At 57.2% G+C, this 12994-nt stretch overlaps 6 protein-coding genes across 6 annotated transcripts in view; 2 read left to right on the top strand and 4 right to left on the bottom strand.

Annotated features, from left to right (window-relative positions):
- Positions 1-539, bottom strand: part of OT_ostta11g01620 (Thioredoxin-like fold) — a gene marked incomplete at both ends in the record, with an annotated part of 1683 nt that extends 1144 nt beyond the window's left edge. The window contains one exon of the mRNA XM_022983005.1: positions 1-539. This exon is cut by the window's left edge and continues 1144 nt beyond it. Within this exon, the coding sequence (XP_022839943.1) occupies positions 1-539 (539 nt within the window).
- A 319-nt stretch (positions 540-858) lies between these two features.
- OT_ostta11g01610 (unnamed product) lies at positions 859-1531 on the top strand (the record flags this gene model as incomplete). The annotated part of the gene is made up of 2 exons (XM_022983004.1): positions 859-1116; positions 1151-1531. The coding sequence occupies 2 exons, from the start codon at positions 859-861 to the stop codon at positions 1529-1531; spliced, it is 639 nt and encodes a 212-aa protein (XP_022839942.1).
- A 153-nt stretch (positions 1532-1684) lies between these two features.
- OT_ostta11g01600 (DNA ligase, ATP-dependent, N-terminal) lies at positions 1685-4666 on the bottom strand (the record flags this gene model as incomplete). The annotated part of the gene is made up of 1 exon (XM_003081926.2): positions 1685-4666. The coding sequence occupies one exon, from the start codon at positions 4664-4666 to the stop codon at positions 1685-1687; it is 2982 nt and encodes a 993-aa protein (XP_003081974.2).
- A 355-nt stretch (positions 4667-5021) lies between these two features.
- OT_ostta11g01590 (Armadillo-type fold) lies at positions 5022-9893 on the top strand (the record flags this gene model as incomplete). Its single annotated transcript, XM_003081925.1, has 1 exon — positions 5022-9893. The coding sequence occupies one exon, from the start codon at positions 5022-5024 to the stop codon at positions 9891-9893; it is 4872 nt and encodes a 1623-aa protein (XP_003081973.1).
- Positions 9894-9920: 27 nt separating this feature from the next.
- Positions 9921-11672, bottom strand: OT_ostta11g01580 (Dak kinase; the record flags this gene model as incomplete). The annotated part of the gene is made up of 1 exon (XM_022983001.1): positions 9921-11672. The coding sequence occupies one exon, from the start codon at positions 11670-11672 to the stop codon at positions 9921-9923; it is 1752 nt and encodes a 583-aa protein (XP_022839941.1).
- Positions 11673-11927: 255 nt separating this feature from the next.
- Positions 11928-12683, bottom strand: OT_ostta11g01570 (Zinc finger, CCHC-type; the record flags this gene model as incomplete). The annotated part of the gene is made up of 1 exon (XM_003081924.2): positions 11928-12683. The coding sequence occupies one exon, from the start codon at positions 12681-12683 to the stop codon at positions 11928-11930; it is 756 nt and encodes a 251-aa protein (XP_003081972.2).
- Positions 12684-12994: the final 311 nt, after the last annotated feature.

Here is a 12994-nt window from a genome sequence, read left to right as displayed (position 1 = left end):
TCCACGCTCGGTCGAATCCGCACGAATTTCGTCTTCGGAAAAGCCGGTGCAAGGTCATCGCACACCTCGTCGATGCGCGCGCACTGCTCCGCCCCCTCTAACACTACGTGCGCCACCACCCTCGAGCTCGCCCGGAGCGTCTCCCCCAGCGCGGTCTCCTTAATCTCGGTGTACCTAGCCCTGCGAGCTTCCGCCGCGGCGTTCGCCGCCGCGCCCTTGAGCTCGCGCAAGCGTCTCGCCTTGAGCTCGCGCAAGAACGCGTCCTCATCCTCATCATCGTCCGTCGCAGCCCAATCGTCATCATGCTCGTCCTCATCGCGCGCGCCCTCCTTCACGATCGATTCAGCGAGCTTGATTCGCTCCACCGATCGATCGACCGCGCGCAACTCTCGCAACATCGTCGCCGCCTCTCTCTGCTTCTTCGCATCTTCTTCGCAGCACCCGCCCGGTCGCGGGATGTGCGCGCCGGCTTCGCCCATGGCATCCAGCTCATCATCGATCCACGATTGACACTTCCCGTTCGCACACTCGACGCCCATCGCGATTGTCGACGTGGCGCGCGCGAGTGGCGCTTCGAAGATTTTTGGCTGGATTTCTGTACCCTAGCGCATCGCGTTCACCTCGCTCGCCCGCGCTCATTCGAGAGCGCGTCGAATGTCAACGCGGTTCGCCCGAGTGAGCGCGTCGGTGCGACGAGCGCTCGAGTCCTCGATCGCGCGTCGACGCGAATCGCGATGTTTGGCGTCGGCGGTGCGCGGATTAGATGTGGAGAACGAACTCATCGTGGACGTCGAGCGGGCCAACGAGCGCGAGCGAGCGCGTCGGGCGATGCTCAAGGACGCGACAACGCGATCGAGAATGCGCGAGATGATGGTTTTCGATCGAGACGTCGTGCGAGCGCACCGAGATCGAGCGGCGTTCTTACAGGGTGAGGCGGTGAAGAGTGCTCCGGGACGGGTGCCGGATGTGTTGTTGGACGAGCTCGCGCGGCGTTTGCTCGATCGGTTGCGAGACATCAAAAGGAGATTCAAGCGAGTGATCGTCTTGGGTGGGGCGAGCGAAGCGATCATGAGAAGGTTACTAGGAGAGAGGGACGACGTGGGCGGGCACTTATGGGCAGCAGAACAACAGGCCCTGTGGAGATCATCAGTTTCAGTTGAACGTCCGTGAAGTCACTCAGCGTGCATCCGTGCACGTGGTTCAATATACTGTGAGCGCTGAAGTACGCGTGTCTAACTGCATCGAAGACGCGTTCGTCGGTTTCCGAAGTGCAGTCAACGAGCCAAGCAGCGAGCATCGCGTCGCCGAGGAAGGCGACTACCATACCATCGTACGCGCTCACGATATTAGCAAGTCTCGTGAAGTATTCAGCGAGCACAGTTCGCAAGAGCCTACCGTGAGACGCAGAGGCCTCAGCGAGCCGGCGGCACCCGTGGATCTCCTGACGAATATGCTTCAAGGGTGCGCGATCGAGCTCGTGGCATCGATTTTCACACGTACACATCTTCACAAAGTCATTCATGTCTACTAAGAGCAACGCAGCGTGCGCTCTGTGTTGCATTACTTCGCCGCTCGTCACGCTTGACAGCCATTTTGCAGATGCCGGTACGAATGCCTCTAGAAACGATGAGTCACACCGCGCTATACTGCTCATGCATCTTTCATCGAGCGCCCGTTTGACGTCCTAGAAACTTCTAATGTCTAAATTTGGGCTCATACGAGGAGATTGTTTACGCGTGCGCTTTGTTACCCATCCGTTCGATACAAGCACGCGCCCGTCATCCAAATACTCTTCACGCACGGAATCATCGTTCATACGCACTATGTGCGTTCCGCTACGACCCTCCGGCGCCATCGTTCCTCCGAACAGTCGCAGACGTAGTTCGACGTTGAATCGCTCCTCATGCAACATGAGGCGAAAGTGTTCGCTTTCAGACATCCATTCGTTGTGTTGAACATCGCACGAATCGTCGATTTCAAACACGCACTCGCTAAACGTACAGTACTTCATACTCTTAAGTAAGTTCGGGTACTCGCGAGTTAATTCGACCATGGCCGGGACCTCCGATGTTTCCCAACGCTTCGCTTGATCACCAACTTGGTGAAGAAGTGCGCGTATGTCCTCTTCGTTGCACGGAATGGCGTGGTCGTCTCCATACCTATCCATTATATTAGAGCCGTACCAAGTCGACGTCGCGAGATTTAAGCGATGTCGTGGTCGCGGCGTCACGATACGGTTCTGCTGGATGCACTGCTTCAGCCAATCGATTGTGTACACGTCGCCATGGTGGCTTGCGGCGATGAATTTTGCACCGTCCCTGTTCGCAGCCACACTATGCGTCACGTCGGAGTGCCACATCTCGCTCGTGCGTCCACCGCGAGCGATGATTGCTTTGAACAATTCCTGCTTTTGCTCTCGACTTTCGCAATTCACTATATGTATCTGCAAGCTTTTGAATACTTCAGATTCCGGCACAACACCAGAGACATCAACAGGCATCAGATGGGCCGGAAGTAACGTCGTGAGCGCCGCTGCGCGCGTGCGTTTCCGAGAATTCATGTGTCCCTCGCCCATATCCATCGCGATGTTTGGTCTGTCTTCTTCAATTATTTGTTTGAGCTCTGCATTTGTGAGTATGTCTGACCACGTTTTATCGTATCGAATGCCAGTCACTCGTGGAAAGCGCAAGCTGTATCCAGTCGCGTACGTCATGGAACGAATGCATCGAATATCACCCTTTACTCTCACGACAACAGATCTCTGCGGTGGCCAAATCCATACGTCGGGTCTTTCGCTGTAGGCGTCTGTGACGTTGTAATCCATCTCTCGTGGCTTTTCTCTATGCATGTAGTCACCCAAACGGTTTCTAAGGTCATCCAACTCTGTGGCGCTGATGCCGGTGCCGACCTTGCAAAAGCTCATTATCTTGATTCCGTGAGCGCTCGTTGGGTCGTTCGTAGATTCGATGATACCAACGAGGAATTGAGAAATTTTACCTCCACGCAACTCACCAGCGCCGTAGTATCCTCCGATCAGAAGCACGTCCAAGTCCTCGCTCTTGCAGTAGTCCGGTTTAATTTTCATCCAGTTACCGCTACGATCACCAGGAATCCACTCGCTATTGAGATCTTTGATGACCAAGCCTTCGTCACCGGCTTCGATCGCTTCAAGCAATGCGCGCTCGATGTCCTGCTTGGTTGAGCCGATTTTAGAAAACTCACAGTCGGGAGTCGCAAGTAAAATTCGAGCTTTAATGTTTCCACACATCGCCGATACCGGGTGAACGTGCTCCCTGAGTTTCGCATGACGCTCGACGAGCTGGAGATGCCGAACGCTTTCGTCTCCAATATACAAGATGTCGAATGGTACATAGACCAGCTCCAAATCGCCGTACGTTAGTTTCTTCATGTACTCTTGGTACCACTCGTACTTGGAGCTCTTCGGGTCATAACCAGCGATGTCATCCCCGTCGTCACGATCGTCAGTGTCGTTGGACAAGGGGAAAACCTCGTCTTTCGACTTGCGCAGGTTCGCCGCCTTGATTAAAGTTTTAATCGCTCCGAAAGGATGCCATGTCTCTCGAAGCTTGTTCCACACCAACAGTTCGCCGTCGAGGATACATCGCTTCGGTAGATGGCGAAAAAGGCCGTTCATCACGTCGTAGCCGCGTGGTCCGAAATCATTCATGTTACGAGTCCAGTAGTTGATGATTTCTCCGTCTTTGTGAAGCTGGATGCGTTCTCCATCGAATTTCGTTTCAATGATGAACTGTCGGCCCCTGAGCGTCTTCATGATGGCGTCGGCGGTGTTTTTCCTCAGCGCCAACTGAGGATTTATCAAACCCTCTCCGACGTTGATATCCGCGCGTTTCAACCGAACGTCTCGCCTCGGTAAATCCTCGCACACCCTTCTTAAGTCACTCGTCCAATCGAACAAATCCTCCGCGTCTCTGTGGTAGTGACGCATAATTGCCTTGTCTCCCATTCGCAGCTTTGTTTCCTTCAGAATGATCGCGCACGCCCACTTCACCATCACCGCATCCATCTTCCCGAACAGCTTCCTGAGCGTCGCCGCACGCTCGTGTTTGCTCTCGCACGCCGCTAACTCGTCCAAGGTATCGTTTACCTCGCCAATGGTGAGCTCTCGTACGTCTGCGTCGCCCTCCCTTCCCTGAAGATGACCGCGCTCCAAGACCTCTCGCACAGCCTGCGGGAAGTTCCCCCCACCCTTCTGTTTCCAGTCTTCAAGCGTCTTCGCGTCCTCGCTCGCTCGCGCCATGTCGAACGCGCTCACCACGCACTTGGCCAACGCGTCGTGTTTCAACCGATACGTCTCTCGCTCTTTATCCAGCGTCGGTATCAACAATCGATACGCGTCGAACGCATCGCATCGCGTCCCATCCCTCGTCGACACCAAGCACACGTCGTGAAACGCATCCAGCGCCGCGTACCGCCTCGCCGCGTTCGCCTTCTTACGCCCACGTTCTCTTTGCACACGTTCGCACGCGCGCGCGAGCGCTCGGAACGGCGCGTCTCGCGCGCTCGCGTACCTCGGCCCTCCCGACGCATCCATCGACCGCTCCCGACGCGCCGCGCTCGGATCATCGATATCGCCGTCGTCGTCGTCGTAATCGTCGTCGTCGTCGTCCACCGCCGCGTCCTTCATCGCGTCGTCGTCGTTTTGAGTTTCTCGCGCGCGGTGCCTCGATTCATCATCTTCTCCCCCACGCGCGCGCGCCACCGCGTCCGCGTCCGCGCCCGACGTTCTCGGACGCGCGCACACGCGCGCGTCGTCCCATCGCGGCGTCGACTCGGACGGTGCGCGCGGCATGACGCGCGCGCGTCAGAATCTGTGGGAATCTGCCGACGCGTCTGCGCGTCGTGAGTCATCGACGCGTCTCGTCGTCCACGCCGCGTCGCGCGGCGCGGGACGGGCGAACGAGGGACGGGCGCTTCATGCGCGCGTGAGCGCGCGCGCGCGCGCGGCGCGAGCGATGCTCGAGCGCGAGCGCGACGTCGCGATGGTCGCGAGCGCAACGGCCGCGGATGGAAATCGTCGACGACGCGGGCGCGTCGCGACGCGCGCGGGACGCGACGCGCGCGCGGGGGTGTCGGTATGCGTCTCGATCGCGCTCGGGCTCGCGGGGACGGCGCGCGCGGCGTACCCGAGCGCGTGCGCGGGCGCGCTGGTGGACGCGACGTCGACGGAGCGGGCGAACGCGACGGCGGCGCCGGGGGAGCTCACGGGCGAGGTCGGGGAGTGGTGGACGCACGCGCTGACGGGGACGTCGACTATGAAGCGGTGTTTCTCTGATTGGACGTTCGCTCGAGCGAGCTCGGAGACGGGGACGTGGACGCCGTTGGCGTGGCCGCCCGGGAGCGCGACGACGAACGAGACTTCGATTCCGAGCGCGACGTTTGTGATCATTCCGGGCACGGGCGGCGCGGACGCGGTGCTCAGACCGGATGCAGAGGGAATGTACGCGGTTGCGCTCGTGGATTCGAGCGGGTGCCGGAAGAGTCGCGTGGTGGAGGTGAAGGCGACGTGGACGTGCGAGCCGGTTGGAACGAACGACGCCATGGTGGCCGTATTCGTGGCGTTCGCCGCCGCTTGCGCGTTTTTCTTTGCTAAAAGTCTCGCGCCGTCGAATTTTGAGGACGAGCGTAATGTCTTATGCGACGTCAAGGCGGCGTATGGGATGATTGGACGCGCCGAGGAACAGGCTGAGGAAGACGAAGGATACAAGCGTGAGCTCAGGGACACGCTCGCGGAGATCGAGAGCAACCATCTCACCGACGTCACGAAACTTGATTTACAGAAAGATTTGAGGGATATGCTCGTCGAAAGAAAGAGGGCGGCCAGAGAACGAGAGGCGAAGGCGTCTGGAATGTGGAACGAGACCGAAGAAGAATTCCAGAGAACCTTGTACGAACGGGAGAGAGCATTGCGCAAGCGGACAAGGTTTATGGAACAAGTTTCGTACGGTATTTCAAAGAGCATGGCGGACGTGAACTACCAATTTCGAATGAATCGTGCGAAGACTTCGATTTACGTCAAGTACAATCTATCGCGGCTCTTCAAGAAGGAGTATTGGTGCATGACTTTGTTGCAATTCCAACTGCGTGTCGAGTTGCTAGCTTTCACGGCTTTCGCGTGGCGCCGAACGAGTCATTCGAACGAAATGTACCGCGATGGCGTGGCCGATGTGTTGTTTTATCCTAATCTATTCGGCCCAGGGATGAAGGCCACTGGAGCGGCCGATCGATTGACGAATTGGTTCTTCGTACTCCTATTTGGCGCTGTGATTTGCCCGGTCGTCGTCAAGATTTTCAGCCGCGTGCGAGACCACTTCGACAAGTGCATGTGGACTTACGCTGAATTCGTGGAGATGGGAGGGGATCGAACTGCGGCTGTTTATTTAACAGATGATGATGTAGAGGGTGGTGCTGTCGAGATGGACGAACCGGGTAGTGAAAAGTTGAGCCGAATGGCCAGAGTGCTGATTATTTTTTCGGCGCTGAGACGATGGATACTGTTTCTGCCACCAGTGATTCCTGATGACTTTGATCCGGTGCGCAAGCCGGAAAAGTATCGTAAAAAGATAGTTCCAGACGATGCGTGGAAAACGGCCGAGGCTGAGGATATCTTGCGCGCCGTGCGCGTGGAGATTTCATCGCCAATCAACATGCGAGTGTTACCGCGGAGGGCAGCAGATCGCATGCAGCTCGTGGCAAAACTGGCTATCAAAAGTAGGTTAAGATCGCGAAGATTCGGTGCCTTGTCCGATTTTATTGAAGGTATTGGCTACGTCTTGCGCGTGTTCGTTCTACGCGTTGCTTTAGCGCCGATGCTGTTCGCGGCTCTGGGTCTCCTCATGGTGACAAGTTCGTTTGTGCCGACGCCGTGGGTGCACGCATCAAAGGATATATCTTCAGCCCCAGGTGACAATTTGTTCTTCGCGTTATTTCTCGGTTTAGGTGCGATTGCAGTTTCTATGAAGATGGCGGTGGATTCGGAGCTGCTTGATTTAGATTTACGTCCAGTGCCAATTTTCGAAATTGTCAACGTATGTCTTAAAGTGCTGCTGTGCTGCATCACGGCGTACATGGAAGCCGAGCTTCCGGACCTGGGTGTGCCCGCACTCAACGCAGAGGCTCGAATAACGTCTTTGCATACGTTCCAAAATTTTCTTCCAATTCTAGTGTGCGTTATTTTGCTCTTTACGCACCTAAAAATTCAATCTTTGCGTGGCTTCGGGCACATTTGGAACGGGAAGAGATTGAGCGGATTTGCAGGCTCGGCCATGTTCTTTATTGTGACGTTCAGCGCACGAATCGTCAACGAACCTCCACCGTGGGCATCGCGCGCTACGATTCCCCACCGCGGAGCTTCAAATTGGGGTCGTCCTGGCGTCATAATCGGCATCATCACAGCGCTGGTGGCCATGGGACTGGCGCGCATCGCGAATAGCAAGCACGAGTACAAGTGCTTGCGAAAGGAGCTGAAGGCTATTGGTGAGCCGAAAAACATTGGCAAAACGGAAGACATCCTGACGCCCGAGTTTATGACTGAGCAAATTGAATCGGAACATCGAAGAGATCGAGTCACTGCGCTGGTTGCTTTTTACAGCCTTTTGGATCCTGAGCAGAGTGCCCGCATACTGAAGTCATTGGTAGACAAGACGAAATTACCGAGATCACAAGATACAACGGACGGCGAGGATACAAATGACAATGACGAAGCGTGGACTACGGCGAAAGACGCGTTTGAAGAGCTAGCGATCATCGTGAGCTGTATCTCCAATGACCCGGCGCAGGAGTTTTTAAGGACAGCTGGTGAAGAGTTTCTCAAGGGTGCGTTCCTTTCGTACATTGAAGGAACGATACAGATGACTTTGTGGTGCAAAGAAGAAAGTTCCTTTTTGGCTTACGAAGCCGTGCACAAACTGGTCACCCTGGCGAGGGATTGTATGAAGAGCGGAGAAACAAAAAGTTTCCAGGCCACCATAGCGTCGGTGACGATGGAGTGCATCCAGTCGCTGGACTTCGCCTACCTCATGTCCACGCTCCTATTCAACGATCATGACATCAAGTTGGACGTATACGGAGACGGCTACGCTGTCTCTGCGAGGACGCTTCGACGAATGATAGACGATGCGTTTGAGATCGAACCAAGACCTGTGGCGAAGAAGCTCGATCGCCCCATCACTCACGTTCGTGATCCCGTTACAGATGAGATTCGGAAACTCGACAGAGTGGAACGCGTGATGTATATTGCTCGCAGTTGGCTGCGACCGGCTCTGAAAACACCAGAGCCGGAGTTGAACTGGCTCACATCGATGGGCTACTACGCCACTGTTGGTAAATTGCAGGCTGAGACGGACGGGGAGCGCATCGAAATCGCTCACGACTTCTTGATGACTTTGTTGCGGGCATCGCTGAGCACGGACGAGCAAGTGTCTTACTTCGCGATACGAACGATTTCTACGCTAGTGCGCGTCGGCGACGCCGCGGCGAGCGTTTTCCAAGTTGATGGGTTATCCCTGCTCTTTGAGTGCAGAGACGCAAACGTGGGCACGTCAAAGGAGACCTTCATCTCAGATATCATCTACGGGCTGACGAACGACGCAAATAGTAGGTCCGAGTACCTGACGGCTCTGGCGAGCATTCTCGTCGAGCCACCTGTCGAAGATGAGCGGTATAAGCTGAATGCCATCGAGCTGTTACATCAAGCCTTGAAATTGGAGATGAGCGCCGTGTACAAAGTGATGCGGTTGAGGTCTGACGAAACGAAAATGAAATATAAGGCATCGATGACTCCGGAGTCGGCTCTGTATGCACACGATGCTTTATACGGAATGCTCATCGACACCTCGCCAGAAGTGCGAGAGCACTGCGTGTACGCATTGGTAGATTTAATCACGTTGTTTGTGTGGGGATCACGCGGCGAATTTTACGTCTTCACTCCACCCGTGACAAAGGAGTACCAGGAAGTGGCGTTCGAAAAATTCTTGGATGAAGCAAAAAGAAAGATGCCAGGCGGCGCATTAATGTCAACGAGTATGTATCGCCATCTGCATCGGAAAAAAATGACAGATAGCCCACAGAAAGACGCCGACAAACTCCTCGCGGTGTTGTTGAAGGTTTTCAACACCGACGGCGACTCCCAAGTGCGAGGGGCAGCTGAAAATGCTTTGAAAGACGTGAAAGCTCTGATGTCTGAAGAGCAAGCGGCGGAGTCACTAGCTCTATACGATGAAAAGACGGACCCGCGTGACGCAAGAGGATCAGCCCCTTCGCGGAAGATTTTGCGTGAAGTGACTGCCGCGATACACGCCTCGGTCGAGAGGCAACACGAACAGGATGCGACCGCGTCCAAGCTTCGAATGAACGAGTTTTGGCGTAAAATGAAGGAAAGGAGTAACGTAAATACTACATCTCAACCTCGCGTATCCACGAAAGGAGGAAAAGTCGAAGTGACCGCACGCGACAAAGAGCTTACGACCCGCTCAACGCCTGGCGGGCGTCTACCTATCGTTAAGGATTCTATTGGCTTCAAGAGAAGAGACAAATACGCCGCGGCAGTGATTGTACGTCACCCACCGCCAGCTTCCGAGCACGATGCGCTCGATCGTCAGAAAAAGGAGAGAAGTGCGATCAGGGCAAAGCGACTAATAGCGAGAGAAGCGACTCAGGAGCGATGGTACGGAGGAGAAAACTTCTCACGAAACCAACGTGCAGCGTCGATTTCGAACGATATCGTGGAGCCGAAGAAGAGCGCCATGTCGAAGATCGACGAACTCAATAAGAGACCCACAATCACTCCGCCGTCGTACGGGCTCACTCGACTCCCGAAAGAGTTTAGGACAAGACCAAGAAAATTAGAAGAATAGTTTCGGTAACAGTCGATATTACATTCATCATGCCTGTGAAATCGCGTCCGAAATGGCTTGAATCCACGTCGCGGCTGCGACTGCGCCGGGATCGGGCGTCTCCTTCAGCACGTCCTGGTTCACATAACTCGATCGACCGGCTTTCGCTGCCATGTTCTTCGTATCCTCTGCGCCGCTCTTCGCCGCCTTGGCCGCCTCAGCGACGACTTCCGTAACCGTTTTCCTGCCCATATGGGTCACGGTTGCCATCGTCAAAGCCGGTACGAGCGCATCCAGCATGGTTCGATCGCCCGCGCGAGCTCCACCGTATTCCATCATCGCCTGTACGCCAGAAGAAAATCCGAGAAGCACAACATCGACACTCGGCGGCTTCCCAGCGGCAACTTTCGCGAGCTTATCGGCAGCAGCGGTGAAAAATATATCATACAATACGCCGCTTGTCCCACCCATGCTGTGTCGCACGGTGTGACCGATTGCGCGAGCGAGATCGGAGACGTTGTCCAGAGGGTACGTGTCCACGGCCCCCAGCAAAGCTTCGGCGCCACTTTTGATTGTCGTCCCACAATCACCGTCGCCGGCCACGCTATCGTACTTCGTGAGCTCCGGTTCAGCCGCGATGAGCGCTTTCGCGACGCTCTGAATCGCTCGTAAGGCTGCGGCACCCTCAGAAGTCTTGGGTGGCCCATTCGCCATGGGTGCGCTCGAGCTTGTGGCTCCGACGCTTATGATTTGTCCCTGCGTCACGCGAGCGCTCTTCGGCCATGCCGAGCATGAACATGGCGCGTCGAGGAGTTCCACCCGAGCATCGTCATCCAGGGCGCAAATAGTGAGACTAAACCCGTTCATGTCGATCGAAGACATGAATGTACCTACGTACGCGTGCGTCACCTGAATGTTCTTCACGCCCGCCAACCACGCGAACGCCGCCCTGGCAATGACGTACAACTCCATCAGCGGCGTCGCGCCGAGCGTGTTCACCATGAGAGCAACTTTTGAACCCTCCGAAAGCTTGGATATTTTCTCATTTTCGGTGAAGATGCTCGTCAGGAGCGTCGCCGCGAGTTCGTCGGCGCCCGTCTGTTTGACCGTCGTCGCGCCTGGCTCGCCGTGAATCCCCATCCCGAGCTCCATCTCCCCATCCGGAACCTCTCGAGCGACGCCCGGCGCCCCTGGTAACGTGCACGCCTGTAACGCCACCCCCATTGTCCCCACGGCTTCGGCGCACCGTCTCGCCTCCTCTGCTACCTCCTTCAGCGTCCCGCCCGCCGCCGCTTTGGCGCCCGCCACTTTGTGCACGAAAAGCGTCCCCGCCAACCCTCGTCGCCCCGCGATGCCAACCTTTTCCTTTGATAGCCCGCAATCCTCGCCCACGACCACCATGTCCACGTCGTACCCTTCCAATTTTGCTCGCTCCGCCGCGACGCCAAAGTTGAGTCTGTCTCCCGTGTAATTCATCACCACCAGCAGCGCCCCCTTTTTCCCAGCCGTCGCGCGGATCGAGGCGAGCACCGCCTCCGCGGTCGGGCTCGCGTACACGTTCCCGCACACGGCGGCGGTGAGCATGCCGTCTCCCAAGTACCCGGCCATCGCGGGTTCGTGACCGCTGCCGCCGCCGCTGATCACAGCAACCGTCTCGCGCTTTGGAGAGACATCCGAGACGTGCACGAGGACGCCCTTCTCTTCGGCGACGCGAGCGCAGTGCGGGGTGGCGAGGGCAAACCCGTCGAGCATCTCGGGGACGACGTCCTGGACGGCGTTCAGGAACTTTTTGGATGACATTTGTACTTTCAGAGAGGCGCGTAGTGGGGACGCGAGCGGACGCGTCGGCGGTGGAATTACGTCGATCTGGACGGGACGTCGCGGTGTAAAATGGTCATCATTATCTCATTCTTTTCATAGGATTCGATCGATCGTGGTCACTACAAAGCGCGTGGCGTGACGTCGCGAACGTCGTCTCGTTGGGAGACTCTGTTCTCTCCGCGCCGCGTAGACGCTTTGTACCGTTCGTCGCCGACGTTAAACGTGTCAACGCTTTTACGCCGCGCCCTCTCCCTTTGCGGCCTCGCCCTCTTTCATGTAATTATCGAGGTCGGCGTCCATCGCAGCCGCGTTAGACGCCGCCTGATTCGGGCATTCCTTCGCGATGTGTCCCTCCTGCTTGCAGATGCGGCACATTTGCGGCTTTGGGCATTCCTTCGCGATGTGTCCCTCCTCACCGCAATTTCGGCAAGCGCCGAGCTTTTTACGCTCACTCTCCGGTCTGTTATCCGGCTGCGGGCACATGTTGGCCCAGTGTCCCTTTTCTCCGCATCGGTTGCACACGTCCTCCGCCCCCGCGAGTCTCCGTCTCGGCGCGTCATACCCACCACCGGCGCGATCACGGCACTCCCTCGCGAAGTGTCCCATGCGTCCACAGATCCGGCACGCACCATCTCGCGCGCCGACGCCCATGATCGCCCCCACCGGCGACGGGCAATCCCTCGCGTAATGTCCCAGACCGCCGCAGCGCGAGCACTTATCTCCGGGTCGCGCCCCCCCCATCGGTCGCATCGGCCTCGCCCCTGGTCCCCGCGTGTCCGGAAGCGCGCACTCACCCGCCCAGTGTCCGATCTGTCCGCATCGATTACACCGATCGGTCCCGCGCGAGGGCGCCCCTCGCGGGCACTCGCGCGCGTAATGTCCCGGTTCCCCGCAATTTCTGCACAATCCATCGTTCACGACCCCGCTCGCGTACGGGGCGTATCGTCCACCCCCCGCGGCGTCCCGGGCGTCGTCCACCCACTTCCCCATGTCGCGCCCGTCGTCGCGCACGGCGTCGTCGTCGCGATCTGCCGTCGTTCGTGACGCGAGACGACGCGCGCGGGCGATCGCGGGCGATCGCGCGCGTTTGGCGGCGCCGGGGACGTCTCGCGCGCGTACTTCGTCCCGTCGACGGCGATGTGGTTTTTTTTATACCCAGCGCGTGCGGGCGTGCGTACTGTTTACCCATAGATGACGGGTCCGTCTCGCGCGTCGATGCGCGTATGGGTTTCGTTCTCGGGGGCCGTCTCGCGCGTCGGTGCGCGTATGGGTTTCGTTCGCGGGGGCCGTCTCGCGCGTCG

Source organism: Ostreococcus tauri (assembly GCF_000214015.3).
Source record: "Ostreococcus tauri WGS project CAID00000000 data, contig chromosome 11, whole genome shotgun sequence".
NCBI classification, from domain to species: Eukaryota; Viridiplantae; Chlorophyta; class Mamiellophyceae; order Mamiellales; family Bathycoccaceae; genus Ostreococcus; species Ostreococcus tauri.
This window is presented reverse-complemented; position numbering and strand designations above follow the sequence as displayed.